The following is a 19,156-nucleotide window of genomic DNA, read 5'->3' as shown; positions in this document are numbered from 1 at the left end:
GTGGAGAAGGTAAATAAGGAAGTATTATTTACTCTCTCATAACACAAGAACTAGGGTCACCAAATGCAATGAATAAGCAGCAGGTTTAAAACAAAATAGGAAGTATTTCTTCACACAGTGCACAGTCAGCCTGTGGAACTCTGCCAGACGGTGTTGTGAAGGTGAACATTGAAACAGGGTTCAAAAAAGAATAAATTCCTGGAGGATAAACACATGCTAGGTGGTAATCATTTATGGACAGGGATGGTGTCTCTAGCCTTTGTTTGCCAGAAGCTAGGAATGGGCAACAGGAGATGGATCACTTGATTTCCTGTTCTGCTCATTCCCTCTGAGGTACTGGCATTGGCCACTGTTGGAAGACTGGATACTCTGCTAGATATACCTTTGATCTGACCCAGTATGGCTATTCTTATGCTCTTAAACCTAAGACTGTAATTCATTCGTGTCTGTCTGTTTACTTGTTTTAACCTTGTAAATAACAATCTAATTGCCTTTCCTATTTAATAAATTTTCTTCTAGTTTACTATAGAATTGGTTACAAGAATTGTCTTTGAGATGTAAAGTGCAGTTTACCTGGAACAAGTGATTTTTGGGATCAGGAGTAACTTGAATATTGCAGTGATTCTTGGTGTAAGGGGCCATCTGTCCAAAGGAGACATTCAGCTTCGTGGGGCAAGATAGACCAGAATACCCAACAGTACTGTGACTCTCTGTGTTAAGGCTGTTAAAGTGCCTGAGGAGTCCACACTTGATGCCGTTGGTTGGTGAAATTTAAGTTTAGAACTCTGAATCAATTTTGGGTTTGTGCCTCTTTTTTGTAACTCTCCTCTGGGTTAGTGTATGTACTCCTTGTTGCCATTGTCAGGGTCATGGGTATGATGGTCTTAGCTTCACTGTTGCTTGCATTAAATCGCCTGGAATGAAAGCGCTTTCATAAGTGAAGCAAAGCTTATCAGAGATCCTTGATTAAGACTCTCTGGGTATTTTTTTTCCATTATGTTTTCCAGTAAAATGAAACATATAAAAATAAGGTATTGGTCAAGTAGAAATGAAGGAAAAGGCTATTAGGACTCATAACAAGACAGAAGGCAGAATATTTTTCACCTGTTTAAGGGAAAAGGAGAACCCTTATTTACCTAGTACGTGGAATTCCCCTACTTCTGGAGGCCTAGAACAGCCCTATTGTATTAACAAGTAGGAAATTAGGAATGTGCCCTCCACAATATCTCCTTTGAGTCACCCTAATAGGAATTTTACCCTAAGCTTTTTGTCTACTTTCCTACAACAATAGGACACTCATGAACTCTGTGCCTTGGAGTTTCCTATTGTAAGGGTAGAGAATTAGATTTATGAAATTAACTCAGCCTCTCTAATCCAGGTTTAATTATTTTTCTCCCTCACACATGTATCAAACGTTATATGTTTAAGAAAAAAAAGTTGGGCGGCTTCGTGTGTATACATTTGTGACAATCTCCAGGATGCAGCCTCGATCTGGGAAGACTTCTGTGCCTCCTTAACAATCCAGCCTTGGTCGTAGCTCATAAAGCTATGACTGTGACAAGCAGCAAACTCCTCCTGGTCCTGTGATCCCTCAGTCATCAGTAGGTGGAGTCCTACACCCAGCTAAATTAGTTTGAATGCTCCTTGAGCCACTCATGAATCAGAGAGAAGTCCCAGCCAAATCCCTCAGCCCCCAGTTTGGCACTCCGGAAAGTCTTACCCTGCTCAAGATTCCCTTGGACAGTGCAAGCTCATTAGTCCCTTCTTCAAAGGAAGGTGGACATGCTCCATAATCTGTGCTGAGATTCCCTGTACTGTTTTAGGTTAAAATATATAAAACAGATTTATGAAGTACAAAGAATAAGTGATTGATTGTAAGTAGCAAATATAGAGTTCAGAGTTTATCTAACAAATAAAAATAAGTTTGCAGCCTAAATTCTCCAGACTAAGCAAGATCTGAGTCAAACAGTCTCTTGTCCTGACAGATGTTATTGGCAACTCAGTTCTCAACACACAGGCTGGATTCCCTTCCCAGCCTGGGACCAGTCTCCTCGGTTCAAAATCTTTGTCTTCCAGGTATTGAGATGTGGGAGGAAAGAAGCCAAGTGACTATGTCACTGTCCCTTTTTTTTTTTTTTTTGCAATTTCTTCCATTTGCTAAGAAGATCCTGGCTGTGACACTGGGGGTCAGGCAGTCCTCATTGCATATGTGCCCTCTCCAAGGAGCCTGTGGGAGAGTGGATTCATGTTTGGCCTGGATACCTGTCTGGCCAGTGATAGTTGCTCCTTTGTCCTTACGGAAAGGCCAGCTGTGGGCATCTCCCAACCTCAAACATTTTTCAGTAACGCACACAGTAATACTTCGTAATGTCACATACAATGATAGTATATACAATTCAACAGGATATTAAGGTTCAGCAGATCAAGACTTTAAAATGGTACCTCACAAAACGTGCGTTGTACAAAACATGACAGTGGTGAATATGAGGGTTCAAGGGTGTTACTTTGAGGTACAGATTCACGGCATTATGGCACAAATATAATCTTTTGAGACTCTAGATATGAAGGGCTAATAAATCTGTACTGAGCATATGCAAACTGAGAATTTTTTTCAAAGGTTTGTAATTTGCAATATTTTCGGAGGAAGGCAAATCCCTCACACACAAGCCACACTGCTGCCAAATATAAAGTGCCTTCCTCAAACCATAGGCATGCAGAAGTGTCTCTGTCTGAATTTTTTAACATGGGAAAACAATATACTCTTTGATTAGTGTCCTTAGGGGTGCTCCATGTCGGGATGTGTATGTGCCTGTGCACTCTTGTTTGGAGATTTTCGTCAGAAGTGTTTCTTGATCCATGCCTGTGGCTTAAATTCCCTTGTGCTCCAATGGGAGGGGACTCACTGCCACTCATGTTCCTTCACAACAGTCTACAGACTGCTCTTTCTGCTCGCTATATCTTCTAAGCAGTAAAGGAGATAGTGGGTTCCTCCTTCATCTTTGTTATAAGATGGATCAAGGATAAATGTACAAAGAACAGGGGGGGAAAAAAATTAAGAAAGCAATTTGAGAAACAAGCACAAAGAGCTTCCATCTGGCTTCTCTATAGAGAAGCATGGGAGCTGAAGAGGAAGTTTTTGCTCAAGAGATGACTGAAAAGTGCTTTTTTTCTTCAGAGCATTTTGACCTGAGGGTAAAAAAGGTAGTTTCCACCTTTAGAAATATGAGAGAGAGAGAGAGAGATCTGTTGAGACTTAAAAAGAAATGTTTTCTGAGAATGAACCTTTAATCCCATTAATTGAGCCAAATTTGGAAATCTGGTAGATTTTATTTAAAAAAAAAACCCACAAAACTTATAAGCAACATTTTTAAAATAACCACTTAGTTACGTAAGTAATTAAAATATATCTATATAAAGTGGCACACAGACCTTTTCAAAGCTAATAAACTGAAAGTTAAGCTTTCACAGTTCTTGATGAGTCTACAACCCATCTACCAACAATCCTTTTATGTTGTATCTTTTTAAACTTTAACTTCCTTATTTCAGTGTGGTGAAGTTCAAGTAAATTGTTGATTAAGTCCCTCCCTTTCCCTGTCCGTTCCCCCCCCTCCAGACTTACTTCCTTAACTCTTGTTTAAATAATCTGAAACTTTGGGAAGGGAAAATGTTTTGACTCTCTCATGTTATCTGTGTTATGGTCATTATGGTTACTGTGACATGAGAACAAATGCATTCTCCTTCTAAAATTGAGAGCATCTCTGACGTTTCCTATTCAGATGGTCCTAAGAAATATAAGGTTAAAAGACCATTCCTGAATCAGTCTTTCCTAAGTGCCATCAATTGATTTTTACTTGTAGCCACCCCCCCACAACAAAAAAACCCCCCACCAACCTCAGTAATAATGGGGGATTTCAGTTATCCCTATATTGACTGGGTACATGTCACCTCAAGATAGGATACAGAGATAAAGTTTCTTGACATCATCAATGACTGTTTCTTGGAGCAGCTAGTCCTGGAACTCACAAGAGGAGAGGCAATTCTTGATTCACTCCTATGTGGAGTCCAGGATCTGGCCCAAGAGGTGTATATAGCTGAACCATTTGTTAATAGCTATCATAATATAATTAAATTTAACATCCCTGGTGCAGGGAACACCAAAGAAGCCCACCACAATAGCATTTAAGAGGACTGCACAAAAATAAGGAAACAGAAGTTAAAAGGTATAACCACAAAAGTGAAATGCCTGCAAACAGCATGGAAACTTTTTAAAAATACCATATTTGAGGCTCAAATTAAGTAAATACCCCAAATTAAAAAAACATAGAGGACCAAAAAAGTGCCACCAAAGTAAAAAGTGTTTAGAGGCAAAAAGGCATCCTTTAAAAATTGGAAGTTAAATCCTACTGAAGAAAATAGAAAGGAGCCTAAACACAAATCAAGTGTAAAAGTATAATTAGGCAGGCTGAAAAAAAATTTGAAGAGCAACTAGCCAAAGACTCAAAAACTAACAGCAAAAAATTTAAGAACATCAGAAGCAGGAAGCCTCCTGAACAATCAGTGGGGTCACTGGACGATCAAGATGCTAAAGGAGCACTCAAGGAAAATAAAGCTGTTGCTGAGAAGCTAAATTAATTCTTTGCATCAGTGTTCACTGCAGAGGATGTGAGGGAGATTTCTACCCCTGAACTATTCTTTTTAGGTGACATATCTGAGGAACTGTCCAACATTGAGGTATCATTAGAGAAGGTTTTGGAACAAATTGATCAATAAGTCATCAGGACCAGATGATATTCACCCAAGAGTTCTGAAGGAACTCAAATATGAAATTGCAGAACTACTGACTGTGATATGTAACCTATCATTTAAATTAGCTTCTGTACCAGATAACTGTAGGATAGCTAATGTGATGCCAATTTTTAAAAGACTCCAGAGGCAATCCTAGCAATTCCAGGGCTGCTACGCCTAACTTCAGTACAAGGCAAATTCATTGAATTTATGTTAAACAGAATTATCAGACACATAGATGAACATGATTTGCTGAGGAAGAGTCAACATGGCTTTTGTAAAGGGAATTTGTCTCACCAATGTATTAGAATTCTTTGAGGGGGTCAACAAACATGGACAAGGGCGATCCAGTGGATAGAGGATACTGGGACTTTCATAAAGCCTTTGACAAGGTCCCTTACCAAAGGCTCTTAATCAAAGTAAGCAGTCATGGGATAAGAGGGAAGGTCCTTTCTTGGATCAGTAATTATTTAAAATACAAGAAACAAAAGGTAAGAATAAACAGTTGGTTTTCAGAAATGGAGAGAGGTAAATAGTGGTTTCTCTCAGGGGGTCTGTACTGGCAGCAGTGCTGTTCAACATATTCAGAAGTGATCTAGAAAAAGAGGTAAACAGTGATGTGTCAGAATTTGCAGATGGTACAAAATTATTCGTTATAGTTAAGTCCAAAGCAGATTGCGAAGAGTTGGGATCTCACAAAACTGGATGACTGGGCAAGAAACTGACAGATGAAATTCAGTGTTGATAAATAGAAACTAATGCGCATTGGGCAACATAATCCTAACTATACATATAAAATGATGAGAGTCTAAATTAGCTGTTACCGCTCAAGAAAGAGATCTTACAATTGTGGATAGTTGAGCTGCTGTTTTTGGACAATGTGCAATGGCATTCAAAAAAGCTAACAATGTTAGGAACCATTAGGAAAAGGATAGATAAGACAGAAAATATAATGCCTCTGTAGAAATTCATGGTATGCTCATCTCTCGAATACTGTGTGCAATTTTAGTCACCCCATCTCAAAAAAGATGTGTTAGAATTGGAAAAGGTACAGAGAAGGGCAACAGAAATGATATGGGCGTATGGAATAGTTTCCATATGCGGAGAGATTAAAAAGACTGTCTCTTTTCAGTTTGGAAAAGAGATGACTAAGGGGGGATATGGTAGAGGTCTATAAAATCTTGACTGGTGTGGAGAAAGCGAATAAGGGAATGTTATTTACTCATAACACAAGAACTAGGGGTCATCTAACGAAATGAATAGGCAGCAGCTTTAAAACAAAAAAGGAAGTACTTCTTCATAAACGCACAGTCAACCTGTGAAACTGATTGACGGGTGATGTTGTAAAGGCCAAAACTATAACAGGCATATAAAAAGAACTAGATAAGCTCATGGAAGATAGGTGCATCAATAGCTACTAGCCGGGATGGGCAGGGATGCAACACAGTGTTCTGAGTGTCCCTAGCCCCTGTTTGCCAGAAGCTGGGAGCGAACCACATGGGATGGATCATTTGATGATTGCCTGTTCTGTTCATACCTTCTGAAGCACCTGGCATTGGCCATTTTCAGAAGGGCTGGATCAACCATTGGTCTGACCCCATATGGCTGTCCTTGTGACCTAGTTATAGATACATGCAATTATGGTGCTATCTCAGGGTATATGATTCCCACTATCGTAGTCACAGGCATGCCTTAGGGGACGCAATGATTAAAAACAAGCAAAAGCATCACAAGTTTTAACCATGTCTGATTTATTATTAAAGACAAGAAATCATTAAACAAAACACAAATGATAGAACACAACTGATAAACTGGTTATTTCCATTACAATCTCTTCTGTCTGCCTCTATGTGTAGAACCTTAACAGTGATTACACCTTTGAGAGTAGACTACATGTGAGGATGTTCTTTGTTTGGGAAATTAAGTCTGAAATATATAGTTTCTTAAAATATTGTGACTTCAGTCTCAATCTTATTAGATACTTAAAACCTTTATGTATGGGCAAAATAATTTGTTTTAGGGTAAGTGAAACCTGTCTTGTTGTTAATAATAATCAGCCAGTTTGTAAATTGGGGAAAACAGATAATTGTAACTAAATCCTATGAAATCAAATAAACTATTTAAATCAGTTACTTAGAAGGAGCCATTTAAGGAGCTGTCTTGAGACAGGCTAATGAACCAATATTAAGAATCTTAAATCCAGTTAAATCTCACTATTTCTCTGTTTACCACTGTTTAGTCCCTGTCGCCTCTTCAGGAGTATATGGTCTAACCATCTGATGATCAACAGGACAAGCTGTTAATATTTTAAGTTACAGTTACATTTCAGTATTCCAGTAAAAGCATTACAAGAGTTTGTAAATCTGATCCCTTGGCTGGGTCTTAGTTAACTTTCTCTTACCAATCCATATTGAAGTCTTGGGGAGGTTTTCCTTGGGTTGGTTACTTTGAGTCTTTTGTATTTTTCTTAGCTTTCTATGATAGTTTATTTGTACAGATAGACAGGATGAGTTGTGGACTCCTTGTTGTTGAAGCAGAGTAGCAGAGGGGTGAGTGTATGAGGAGTGCTCAGGTCAGTTTTTTTATACTTTTCCTCCTACTTTCATTCAATTATAGGAAAACAGGCATCTGTCAGTCTTATTTAGATTGAAGTTCATTGCTATCACTCTTTCTTTGACTTCATGCCTGGGGGGTTGGCTTAGTTATCTTCAGTTTCTGAATATGCAGTCTCTTTAATGGATATACAACATTTCTACTTGTTTTTGTACTTCTGGCAGGAGATTCTCAGAATATCTTTAAAGTTAATTTTAATTCTTTTATTCGGTCCATTTTCTGAAATACTTTTTATTAGCATATGACACGTAATGAAATTGTTTTAAAAAGTCAATACACTCCTGTAGTTTATATGCAAGTTTTTTCAGTTTTCAAAACCATCTTTTAAAGTTAAACAGTTCTTAAAACCTTTAGCTTAAAGAGTTATTAAAGAAATTGTTAATTCTTTATAACAATTTTAGAAGAGATGGTTCTTGTCTTCCTGAGTTAGGTGAGGGAGTTGTTTGAGCACTGCCAGTAATTAATAATTAATTCATTGTTAATATAAATATTCTATACTCAGATGGCTTCTTATATTGATAATCTCTTTAAGAAGGTAGTTAAATTTGAGGTTGGTACATAAGGCATTTTATCATTTACATAGCAATGGTATTAGGAGCTTTGCATTTAGCTGTTTGCAAGTGTGCATTTCTCAAAGGTTTTTGCCATTTGTAGCTTCATAGATTCCAAGGCCAGACGGGACCATTGTGATCTAGTCTGATCTCCTGTACAACAAAAGACATAGGCTGTAGGAATTATTATTTTGGGGAAGTTCTATGTTTTGGAAAAACATCCAATCTTGATTTAAAAATTGGCAGTGATGGAGAATCCACTATGACCCTGGAAAATTTTTCCAATGGCCTAATTACTAAGGCTACATTTAGTCATGGGTATTTGTAATAAAAGTCATGGACAGGTCATGGGCAGTAAACAAAAATGCATGGCATGTGACCTGTCCTTTTACTATATACTCCTAACTAAAACTTGGGCTGGAGGTCCACGGGTCTGGAGTGCTGCAGGTGCTAGAAGGATGGCCTTGCTGGTGCTGGGGGGGAAGCAGACGGTGGCATGTGGTCTGGGATCCCCTCTGGTGCTGGTGCACACGGTCATGCACAGGACCCATGCTGGGGGAGGGGCAGGCAGCAGTGCCTGACTCGGGATGGTGCTGTGCGGCCTGGGATCCCTGCTAGTGCTTGGATGGGGAGGATGAGTGGCAGCGGCCTGGGACCCCTGCAGGTGCTGGTGGGGGAGGGTGGGCGGGCGGGCGGGCAGCGGCAGCACATGGCCCAGGTGTGACGTTCCCCTGGTGTTATCCGGACTGGTGCTCTGCTAGGTCACTCCAATCCTTGACTCTGGGAGCCAGCCTTACCCTTGTCTGCTTTGAGAATGCCCCACTCCTGGGCTGTTCACAGACAGCCTCTGGCATGTAAGCTGCTTCTTGGATTGTGCAACCAAATAACACTAGCCAATATCTCTGGCCCCAGACACAACCTTAGGAATCTCTGTCGTGCAGTGTCCAGTTATGCCCACTGGATGCTGCAGGCTTATATGAGTTTGTCACTTTAACAAGGAAATCGATATGGACCATGCTTGTTATCCCAAGGGGAGTCTCTGACACACTTCAAACCAAATGCACTGCTTCAGGTAGAAAAAACAAACACACATATTGACTACAGAGAGAGATTTTAAGTGATATTAAGCAAGAGGCAAAAAGTCAGAGTGGTTACCAAAATAAAATATAAGCACACAGTCTAAACTATCAACCCTATTAGACTGGACAACAGCTGGATTAGGCAGTTTTTCTCACCCCACTGGATACTGCAGTCCTTTATATAAAGGTTTGTTCCTTAAATCTGGGCCAATCTCCCCTGTTGGAGTCTTGTCTTCTTCTCAGTGTCTTAGTTGCTTGCAGTGAAGGTGGGGGCAGGAGAAGGGCCCAGTATGTGTCCACTCTGTCTATCTGTTTTATACCCTCAGTCCATGTGCTTGGGGAGCACAAGTCCAGGCATGTCTGGTGGGCATTGCTGAGTCTCTCCAAGCAAGGTTGAGCAATTCCCCTGGTATGGCCTCTTGCAGGGCGAGTCATTGCATTGTAGCGCCCTTGCTAGACAATGCCTGTTGATGGGTTGTTTGATACCCCACCTGGGCATTGGTTACTTTCCTTGCTGTTGCCTCTGGGGAGCTAATATGTAGCTGATTCCTCAACTTACAGCATGTTTTAGTGAACACCATACAACACAATTCTCATAACCAGGGCCGACTTTAGGAACTGCGGGGCCCAATTCAAATACCTGATGGCGGTCCGGGTCTTCAATGGCACTTCAGCGGTGGGGAGTCCTTCCCGCGCTCCGGGTCTTCTGCGGACCCCCGCCGCTGAAATGCCTCCAAAGACCCAGAGTGAGTGAAGGACCCCTGTGCTGCCGAAGACCTGGACTACCGCCCGCCAGGTGAGTATAAAAAATTAAGAAGGCACCTAAGGCCTGGGGCCCGATTCCAGGGAATCGGGGAAATTGGCCTAAAGCCAGCCCTGCTCATAACTTCATATGCATTAATGATATGCATATATGGATAGAGAAATGACTTTCAGCAGATCATAACCTGATACCTTACAAGGCATGCTTTATATATAAGATCACAATTATATGAAAATAAATATGGGGGTTACGGGACCCCTGCTGGTTCTGCGGGGTTGGGAGGGTGTGGGTTGGCAGGGCTGGCAGGCTCCTTATCTGTCTCCAACCGGCTTGTCCCTGCAGCTCATAGGGGAAGGGTGGTTGGGGGGCTCCATGTGCTGCTCCCACCACAAGTGCCAGCTCTGCAGCTCCCATTGGCCAGGAACCATAGTCAAAGGGGGCGGCAGCTGTGGACGCGGGCAGCACGTGGAGCCTTCTGGCCTCTCCGCCTAGGAGCTGCAGAGACATGCCGGTGGGAGCCAGGGAGAACACCTCCCCTCCCCATAAGCGCTGCCCTGCACCCCAGCCCTGAGCCCCCTCCCACACACCCAAACTGCTGCTGCTGGCCCAGGGGCTGCCCAGCTCGGGATCATGGAAAGTCACGGAATCCATTACTTCTGTGACCTCCATGACAGACACGCAGCCTTACTAATTACTCTCACCATTAATTTACACCTTATTTCCAGTTTGAATTTGTCCACCTTCAACTTCCAGCCATTGGATCATTTTACACCTTTCTCTGCTGGATTGAAATTTATAATATTTATTAGTGGACTCTTCAGTGCTTAAGAAATGAACAAAGTTTGAAACATTTCCAACTACATATTTTTTTCCTAGAGGCTTTTAAAGACAGAAGCAGATATTTCTAGAGTAATAAAAATCATTCCAGCTAGGATATTTTGAAAATTGTTTGTGTGGATTTACTTAGAAGTTTTTTGTGGACGAGTGAAAAAACCCATTAACACCTAGATTTATTGCTCTGAAAATACAACCCCACATTCCTTTTCACAATTAGGTCTTTTCCTAATGCTTTACATGGTTTGTTTTCTTGAGATAAGGATTACATTTGTACCAAACTGGTATTTATACTGGGAGAGGTGTCCGGTCTAGATAAGACATGTTTAGGGACAATAAACGTGGGTTTATGGCCAAAGAGGGCTATCTTCCTGACATCTTGTTTGTCTTTTGGTGATAGAGAACAGAAATTTCCTGCAGTTTCTTTAACCAGACCAAACATTTAATAACACAACTAACTAAAATATAGACAGGTATTGTACACTTTGTCTAAATGGCTTTATTGATCTGAATTATTCAGGTTTGAGTATTTTAAACTAAACTTTGGGTGTGCTTGTCTCAGATTGTATGAGTAAATACCCAGAGATATTAAATTATTTAAGAAATGTTTCTTGGATAACCTTTTCTCTGAGATTGAAGTTCCTTTTTACTTTCAATGGAGGGAAGTTTAAAAAGAAAACACTCAGACTCCTACTGCTTTGAAGACAACAGGAAAGACATTAGACTTTGAAGATAATCTTTTGATAAAATATTCATTACAATTACCTAATCAGGTAAATGTGGTTTAATTTCCTTTTCTCTTTATTGCCAGGAAGTGTCCAGACAAAACACTAAAATGAAAATAACCTGAATCCCCTGTTTCATCAGGCTAATGTTCTCACAAGAGCCATCACATTCTGGCCGCTGCATAAGACTCCAGATGGCCTTTGGGAGTGGTCTGAGTACTAGGCTGAAGAAGTAGGGAAGGGGATGGAGGACACCATTCCTCAGGGAAGAGTGAAGTTACCTCTCATCGAAAATTACTGAAACATTTCTTTTCAGAAAAATAAAAGTCAAAAACCAAAAAAAGTAGGGCTGGTCTACATAAGGAAGCTTATCAGCTTAAATTTATAGCATTATATTGGTATAAGATTATAGTGATAAACTTCTCACTGTTAGACACCTCTTATTTTGATTTCCTTGATTTTTGTTTGTTTTGTTTAATAAATAAATTGTATCTTAAAATTAGGTTTTAAAATACAGTGCCTTTTCTGATGACTTGAATGGAGTATGAGATACTTCTTTCTTAATTTATCTTATATTCCTGCCTATTAGTAGAAAAGTGGCCCTCTTCATAGGTTTTCTAACTTGTGCAGTACTGTTTAAACACTGGTATAAGTATAATTCTGAAAGATTTTTGAAAATTGATTTTTAGAAATTTGGAAATAACATTAAAATTCTTGCAAGATTAATTATATATTGCTTATTCTTCTGCTAGTAAGTTTGATATTTCTGAAATAAACACCTTGTTCAAAATTTTGAGAAATGGTGTGTGTGTGTGTGTGTGTGTGTGTGTGTGTGTGTGTGTGTGTGTGTGTGTGTGTGTGTGAGAGAGAGAGAGAGAGAGAGAGATTTAATTGTAATACTGCAGAAAATTTAGTCTTGATTTTACTCCTGGATTTGTTGATTACTGCCATCTTGTACCAGTTTCTGCTGTATTAGTGACTATTGTGTAATGTACTCTCTTAGAGTGATAGCACATAACTAAATCTTAGGGGTGAATTATCATTATGCATGTGTATTATACATGACTTTAGTCTAGTGGACTTCATTGGAAGTCTTACGGTTCAGACTGAGTATGATGCTTTCATAACAGGCACAGAAAACCCAATTGGCAAAGGAAAGCAGAGTTGAAAGGCTTAACTGTCTGAAAAGGGTGTAGGTGAGGGAGAATTCCTGGCAAAATTTAAATGTCACCATGCCTCAGTGGGTCACAACTGAGAATACCAAATTCAGGACAAACTGCTGAGAAATAGGGCAGAGACAGCCCAAAACTGGTGGTTATTCTTCCATAAGATATACCAACCCAGCAACAAAATGTCTGTCTCACCACCCTGGCTAACAAAAAATCAGAAATACAGCCTCCTTAGCTATTCCAGTCCTGGATTCAACATCCGGACACTAGACTTAATGGTGAGTGATTATTTAAAACCAATTTTATCAATCAAAGAATTCTTCTGATCCCAACGGACCAGCCGCATACCCAGGTCAATATGTAACTCAGCTCTTACCCAATAATCTTGCGGTTGCCAATCTTTAAATATGTAATATCTAAAGGCTTATTTATAAGAGAAAAGAAAGAGGTGAGAGTTTAAATTGGTTAAAGAAATCAAATACATACAATAATTGCAAAGTTCTTGGATCAGGTTTCAAGTCGTGATGGCATAAACTGCTGGCTTGTTAAGTCTCTGGTTGTTTCCAAATGAGTGGAAGGTCCTTAGTCCCTTGGTTAGAATGCTCCCATTAGTATAAGTCCATAATCCAGAGATCAGAGCAGGGAAGAGGCAAAATGGAGATGTTTCCAGGACTTTTTATAGCTTCTCCTGTGTTGAAAGAAACTAGTTGTTCCAGGCAGAGCCCTCAGCACAGTTTCTGGAAAAGTACAGGCACACAAGATGGAGTTCAGCACCATATAATCTAGTCACATGCCCTTGCATGCTTCGATGAGTCATAACAGGGGCCTTATCCATATTCTAGCAAAAATGTTCTCAGGAAAGTCCATCAGGTGTAGATAAGCTTCTTTCATGGCCTATTGTGTTCGTTGATGGGATGTCGATCGAAGTATTCCCTTCACAATGTGCTGGCTAGACTGGATGCAAATACCTTGTGAGTGTTATCCAGGGGCAAACACATTTGAAATAGTTATACAGCCAAAATTTGTAATTTCCGATACAAAAATGATGCATGAATACAAATAGGATAATCACATTTCGCACACCATAACTTTTTCATTGACACCTAACATAACATACTCTGTGCAAGATTTGTTGCATTGTATAACAGTGGCAGCAACAGTGACCTACATGGTCATGTTTTAGTCATATAATGTCATAGAAGGTGATGGAGAATTTCTGGCAAAATTTAAATGCATGCATAGTAGGATTATAAACTTTGAAATTATGTAGGTGGTTGTACTATCTAAAATTATGTCACTTGTTATGTAATTAACTGTTGTTTTAATAGTATGTTAATATGCTGTTGCAGTTATTTTCTTCCTGTTTCTGCTTTTATTTTGAATTAGTTTTCTGCATGTTAAGTTGTCAGATGACTGCTTGAAGTGCCAAAAATGCACCCACATTTAGAAGCAGTTATTTTAATGTTACTTTGTAAGAAGTTGCTGGATTCAAAAATATTATATTCTCTACTTTCAGAACGCCATATACCCTTTGATCACATGATGTATGACCATCTACAGAAGTGGGGACCCCGCAGAGAAGAGGTGAAATTTTTTCTTCGTCATGAGGAATCTCCAGCTGAAAGCAATGAACAGAGTAAGTACACTTACCTTACACAGATGATAATTGGTGCTGGAGGGGGGACAGGCAGCAGCGTGCGGGGGGCCAGCAGGCTCCCTGCTTGGCTCTGCGCTTCACACCCCAGCAGCAGCAGCAGCGCGCAGAGCTCCCTGGCCACTCCTCTGTCTAGGAGCTGAGCAAGGGGGATATTGCCGCTTCCAGGGAGCCCCCCAGGTAAGCACCTCCCAGAGCCCACCTCACCCCGTCCTGTATCCCAAACCTCTACCCCCTCCCACACCCAAACTCTGCTGGTGTGTGTGGGGGGGGGGGGTGAAGGGGGAGCGCAGTGGCCCGAGACTGTCCCTGCAGCAGCCGATGTGATTTGCACAGGGTCTGCCTGGACTGCCCCTGGGCCAGACACACGAGCCACTGCAGAAGTCACAGAGATCACGCAAAGTCACGGAATCTATGACCTCCTTGACAAACTCGCTGCCTTAATAACTAAAGCTAACTAATCAGGAATTCATTAAAATTGTTAGCATTTGTCACAGTTCAGGGCAGCTGTACTTGTATTCCCCCTCATGGTCTAGTAAGGGCACCCACTCTTAAGCTTCTGGCTCCCCAGTCGTTACCCTTCTTGGACAGAGACATATGTCTCCCTTCCTCCTAATGAGGGAATCTCCAGGCTACAAGTTGCATGCTTACACTGAATTCCCAGCAAATCAGACTGCCTTGGCAGGCCTGTTTTGCCGCCTTCTTAGAGGCTATAAACAGCACAGTTGCCCTCAGTTAAGTTACCACATAGCTCTTTCTAAGCAATTTTTTCTTAAGGTAAAAGCATTACAGAGAAAACACATTAAAAACAATAAAAGAATCCACATGCATGGTGATAAGGTTACCAGAGGTCATCCCAACAACCAGAAAGGCTCTGGCAGGTGAACAATCCTTCAGACCCCACCAAGGGGGTTTTCAGTGATCACAAGTCTATCACAGCTGTTAGCTCACAACAGGCGTCTGACAAAGTGAATATTCACCCACAAAAGCTTGTGCTCCAATATATCTGTTAGTCTTAAAGGTGCCACAGGACTCTCTGTTGCTTTTTACAGATCCAGACTAACACGGCTACCCCTCTGATACTGGGAAGAGGTAATTTGTAAACAATGAGTTTCTTCTCCTCAGGGCCCTACCTTCAAAAGGCTGGAATTTTGCATAACTTTGAGGTGTTACATGTGCATATCCCTCTCCTTAGAGATTTCTTGGGAATCCCACTTCATTTTAAAAGTTCGCATCATTTCAAATAGTCCTTTGAAACTCATACTTACCAGGGTTTACATTAGTCAGGTCTCCTCTAAGACATATAATCCCATATAATATGTAAACATTTGCATTTTTAATACAATGAAGGTTTAACTTAATTCAGTAAAGTATGTTCAGGCTATTGGAGGAAATCGCCATATCTGCTACAACACTGTATTAGCATAATATAATACATAATTATTCATACGCTTTATTGATAGACATTGCATAGTTTTATAAAATGTGTTGCCAAAAGGCTTATTTGACCATGACTTTGAAAGTATTCACCAGGAAATATTATTTTTCCCTCACTTATGTGCTGTTTGAGTATGGAATAGTATATTTAGTATACATGCCCCAATGCTAAATATAAGAAATCAACAAAAAATGTATGTCCTCTTTTTTCTGTAGTATGAAATTGACTGTTACATTAAAAAGGTTCCCCCTCCCATTCCTGCAGTATATACGAATAGCGTTTGTATAGGAATTATTGAATATCCATTGATTTATTTTTCTTCTGTGATATATTTATTCTGTTAATGTGTTAAGTGTTATGTTTGTCACTCATGACTAATTTAAAAAAAAGAAAAACTCATTGCCTCTGGACTTTGAACACTTCCTTCTGGTGTAGGAATTTTTTAGTCACATATTAAAATTTGTTTACATTTTTAATTCTTTTGGTTTTCTACTTAAAATTTCAATGACTGAGCGTGATAACTTTTTACAACACTTTGTTAGATTGGAAATGTCTTGTAAAATTAATTTTCATTTCCTAAATGTATTATTTCAGTTTGTCACAAATTCAGAATTATTCATTTTATTCCAAAGTATATCCTGGAAATTCTTTTTTGTATTATGCCAGCTATTAACAGTAGTAATCTAAAACTCAAGAGAGAGAGGTCATTTAGGGGTGAGGGCAGTGAAGCAGAGAACTAGAATAACAAAAATCAGAATTCCACTGGAAAGTGACTTGATTTTATTTAAAAAATTTGCTCTCAAAAACAAATGAAGCTAGAAAACTACCAACATTCAGTTATTCAAGCATGCATTAAACTTGGCTTTAAAAGCGATGTTATTGCTTAAAATAAACTCAGTATATAAATTCAGCATCCTTTTTTCTGCTAAACCACATTCAAAGACTCCTAAAAATTCATTATTTCCTAATATTTCTCCATGTAAACAATTATTCTAGTTCCCATAAGGATATTATGCAACTGTGGTGCGAGGGGAGGTGTGTCCCCAAGACACTCTGTAAGAAGTGATCATCTGATCAGAAAGTTTGAGAATCCCTGCCTTAAATATCTTTCCACAGTCATAAATGTCCCTCTCTGAACTATTCCCTTCAGGAGTTTCCTCTTGATAGCCAGATACCCTGTAGCCACTGGAGGGGTGCTGGAACAGTTTGTACAGTGGGGGTGCCATTGAACCAAACTGTAAACCCTGTATATGATGGAAACCACTTCAAGTCAGGGCTTGCGGCACCAATGGCTGCTGGAGCTTCCAAGAGCAGAACGGGTGTCTATTAGTGGCAACAGGCAGCACTGCAACTTGCAATATCTGCTACACACTATAGTACCTAGTGTGGCTGATAGCTGTGGAGTTATTGATCAGGCTCAGGTGTACCAGCTCCTGGTGACCAGCTGCCTCTGCTTAGGCTCTTTGTTTTGCTTCACTTCCATTCACACTTCTACAGTAGCAGCGTAGCTGAAGAAGTACACTTCTTCCAATAATCCTTGAGACAAATGAACTTCTGTTCTCCTGCCTTTTCTACATAATTGTATCTTGCACAAATTTCTCACTTTCTTGTTCTCTTTTTTTACTGTACGGTTACAGGTTAGTGGCTGAAATCACATTTGTCTCCATTAAAACTGATAAAGGGGATTCCTAGGCATTTCACTTTTGCTTGTTCTAATACAATTGTTGTTGTTGTTGTTATTTATTATTATAAATATATTTACCTTTTTTCACTCTTTTGGCAGAAAATCTGATTAGAATAGTTATGGACACTAATCCACCTCCCTGTGACTTGCATGCTTTGGTGCCAGAAATGACATAAATGAGTTTCAAATGTTTCACTCCAGAAGTAGTTAGAATGCTGAATGCCTTTTCTGTCATTACAACAGAGCACAAGTACCACATATCAAAAGACAGAGGAGAAGTGAGAAACAATTACACTTGCCTCTTATGAGAACAGCTTAACAGGAAAATATGATTTGCTTTATTTCATAAAGCAGTTTTTTGTTCCTTTTGATACTGATCCACAGGGCCGGCTCCAGGCACCAGCATTCCAAGCTGGTGCTTGGGGCGGCATTTTGCAAGTGGCGGCAGTCCCTGTTGTTTTGCCCCCAAGCAGCGCTCCGAATTGCCACCCCAGGCTGCGGGGGCAGTCCGTGAGCCCCTAGGGGGCAGGCGCGTTTCCGCGGCAATTTGGCAGCAGCTTCTATGTTTAGCTGTCCGAGGCTGCTTCAGCTAAACATAGAAGCTGCCGCCGAATTGCGGCCGCCGCGGAAACGCGCCTGCTGCCCTAAGGGTGCAGGGACTGCCCCCGCCGCCCGGGGTGACAATTTGGCGCGCTGCTTGGGGTGGCGAAAACTGTAGAGCTGGCCCTGCTGATCCAGAAATGCTGATGGGTATGCAAGGCTTAACACAGTTTTTATATTAAAGGCAAGGTCACTTGTTTTACTTTCCTGAAAGAGGGCACTGTGCTTCTCCAAGCAAATGACTTTGATCCGAGAGAGGGAAATTAAAATCTATTTTGCAAAATATCCCTGACAGACTCCTCTACTACTTCTTGTAGTTATATTTAAAACAAAAATGGAGTAGCAATTTCTATCAAGAAAACCCTATCGTCTACTGGACTTTTAGAAAGAAGCTTTCTATCGAGGAGTGTAGTATTTAAATCAGAAGAGCCTTAAGGGATTGGTGTAGGTAATAGAATCTGTTTTCTCTGATCAAACAGAGATAGATCATAGTTAATTTACAAGAAAACTTTGAGCTTGTACTTGTATATGTACTCATTGTGTCATGGTCAATTAATCTGTCTGAAGGCTATGAAGGAATCACCAGTTGAGATGCCTATTGGTATTCTCAGGCTGTTTTGACTCAATTCAATTAATTTGACCATCTCTAACAAGTAACTTCTTCTTACGTCTCAGCTTAGTCTTGATTGCTTTAACTAATTCTCCCTTTGAACCATTTTTGGTTGTTCCATATGTAAAGTTTTCTAAAAGTAGTATTTTTTGGCTCATTAGTTCTTCTTCGAGTGCTTGCTCATATCCATTCCAGTTAGTTGTGTGCATGCTGCATGCACGTTCGTCAGAAGATTTTTACCCTAGCAACACTCAGTGGGTCGGCTGGGCGCCGCTATGGCGCCGGATATATACCCCTGCCGACCCAGCCACCCTTCACTTCCTTCTTACCGCCCGTGTCGGTTGTTGGAACAGTGGAGCGTGGCTTAGCTGACCTCCACTTCCTTAGCTACTCGTAGTTCTCGTGTATATAGTTATAATCCTTTTTTATAAAAATATTTCTATAGTTATATGTTTTTTCTTTACTAGCATAGTTAGTTTAGTAATAGTTAGTGGGATTCGGGGAGTAGCCCCTTCCCCGCACCCGGTGCCAGAGCCCATGCCCAGCTCACCGGGTTTTAAACCATGCTCTGCCTGCCACAAGCCGATGCCAACAGGAGATCCTCACAAATCCTATTTGAAGTGCCTCGGGGAATCGCACTTGACCGCTAAG

At 40.4% G+C, this 19,156-nt stretch overlaps 1 protein-coding gene across 5 annotated transcripts in view; it reads left to right on the top strand.

The window, feature by feature from the left end:
- Window positions 1-19,156, top strand: part of PPP1R13B (protein phosphatase 1 regulatory subunit 13B) — a 128,818-nt gene that overhangs the window by 45,622 nt on the left and 64,040 nt on the right. For 3 of the 5 annotated variants that reach the window (XM_050954113.1, XM_050954112.1, XM_050954114.1), the window contains exon 3: window positions 14,036-14,155. In XM_050954113.1, coding sequence (XP_050810070.1) covers window positions 14,036-14,155 — 120 coding nt within the window. Of the gene's footprint in view, window positions 1-14,035; window positions 14,156-15,225; window positions 15,266-19,156 lie in introns of those variants that run through there. The other 2 variants (XM_050954115.1, XM_050954116.1) reach the window with 2 other exon arrangements.

This window comes from Gopherus flavomarginatus, chromosome 5 (genome assembly GCF_025201925.1).
Source record: "Gopherus flavomarginatus isolate rGopFla2 chromosome 5, rGopFla2.mat.asm, whole genome shotgun sequence".
Classification (NCBI taxonomy): domain Eukaryota; kingdom Metazoa; phylum Chordata; order Testudines; family Testudinidae; genus Gopherus; species Gopherus flavomarginatus.
This window is presented reverse-complemented; position numbering and strand designations above follow the sequence as displayed.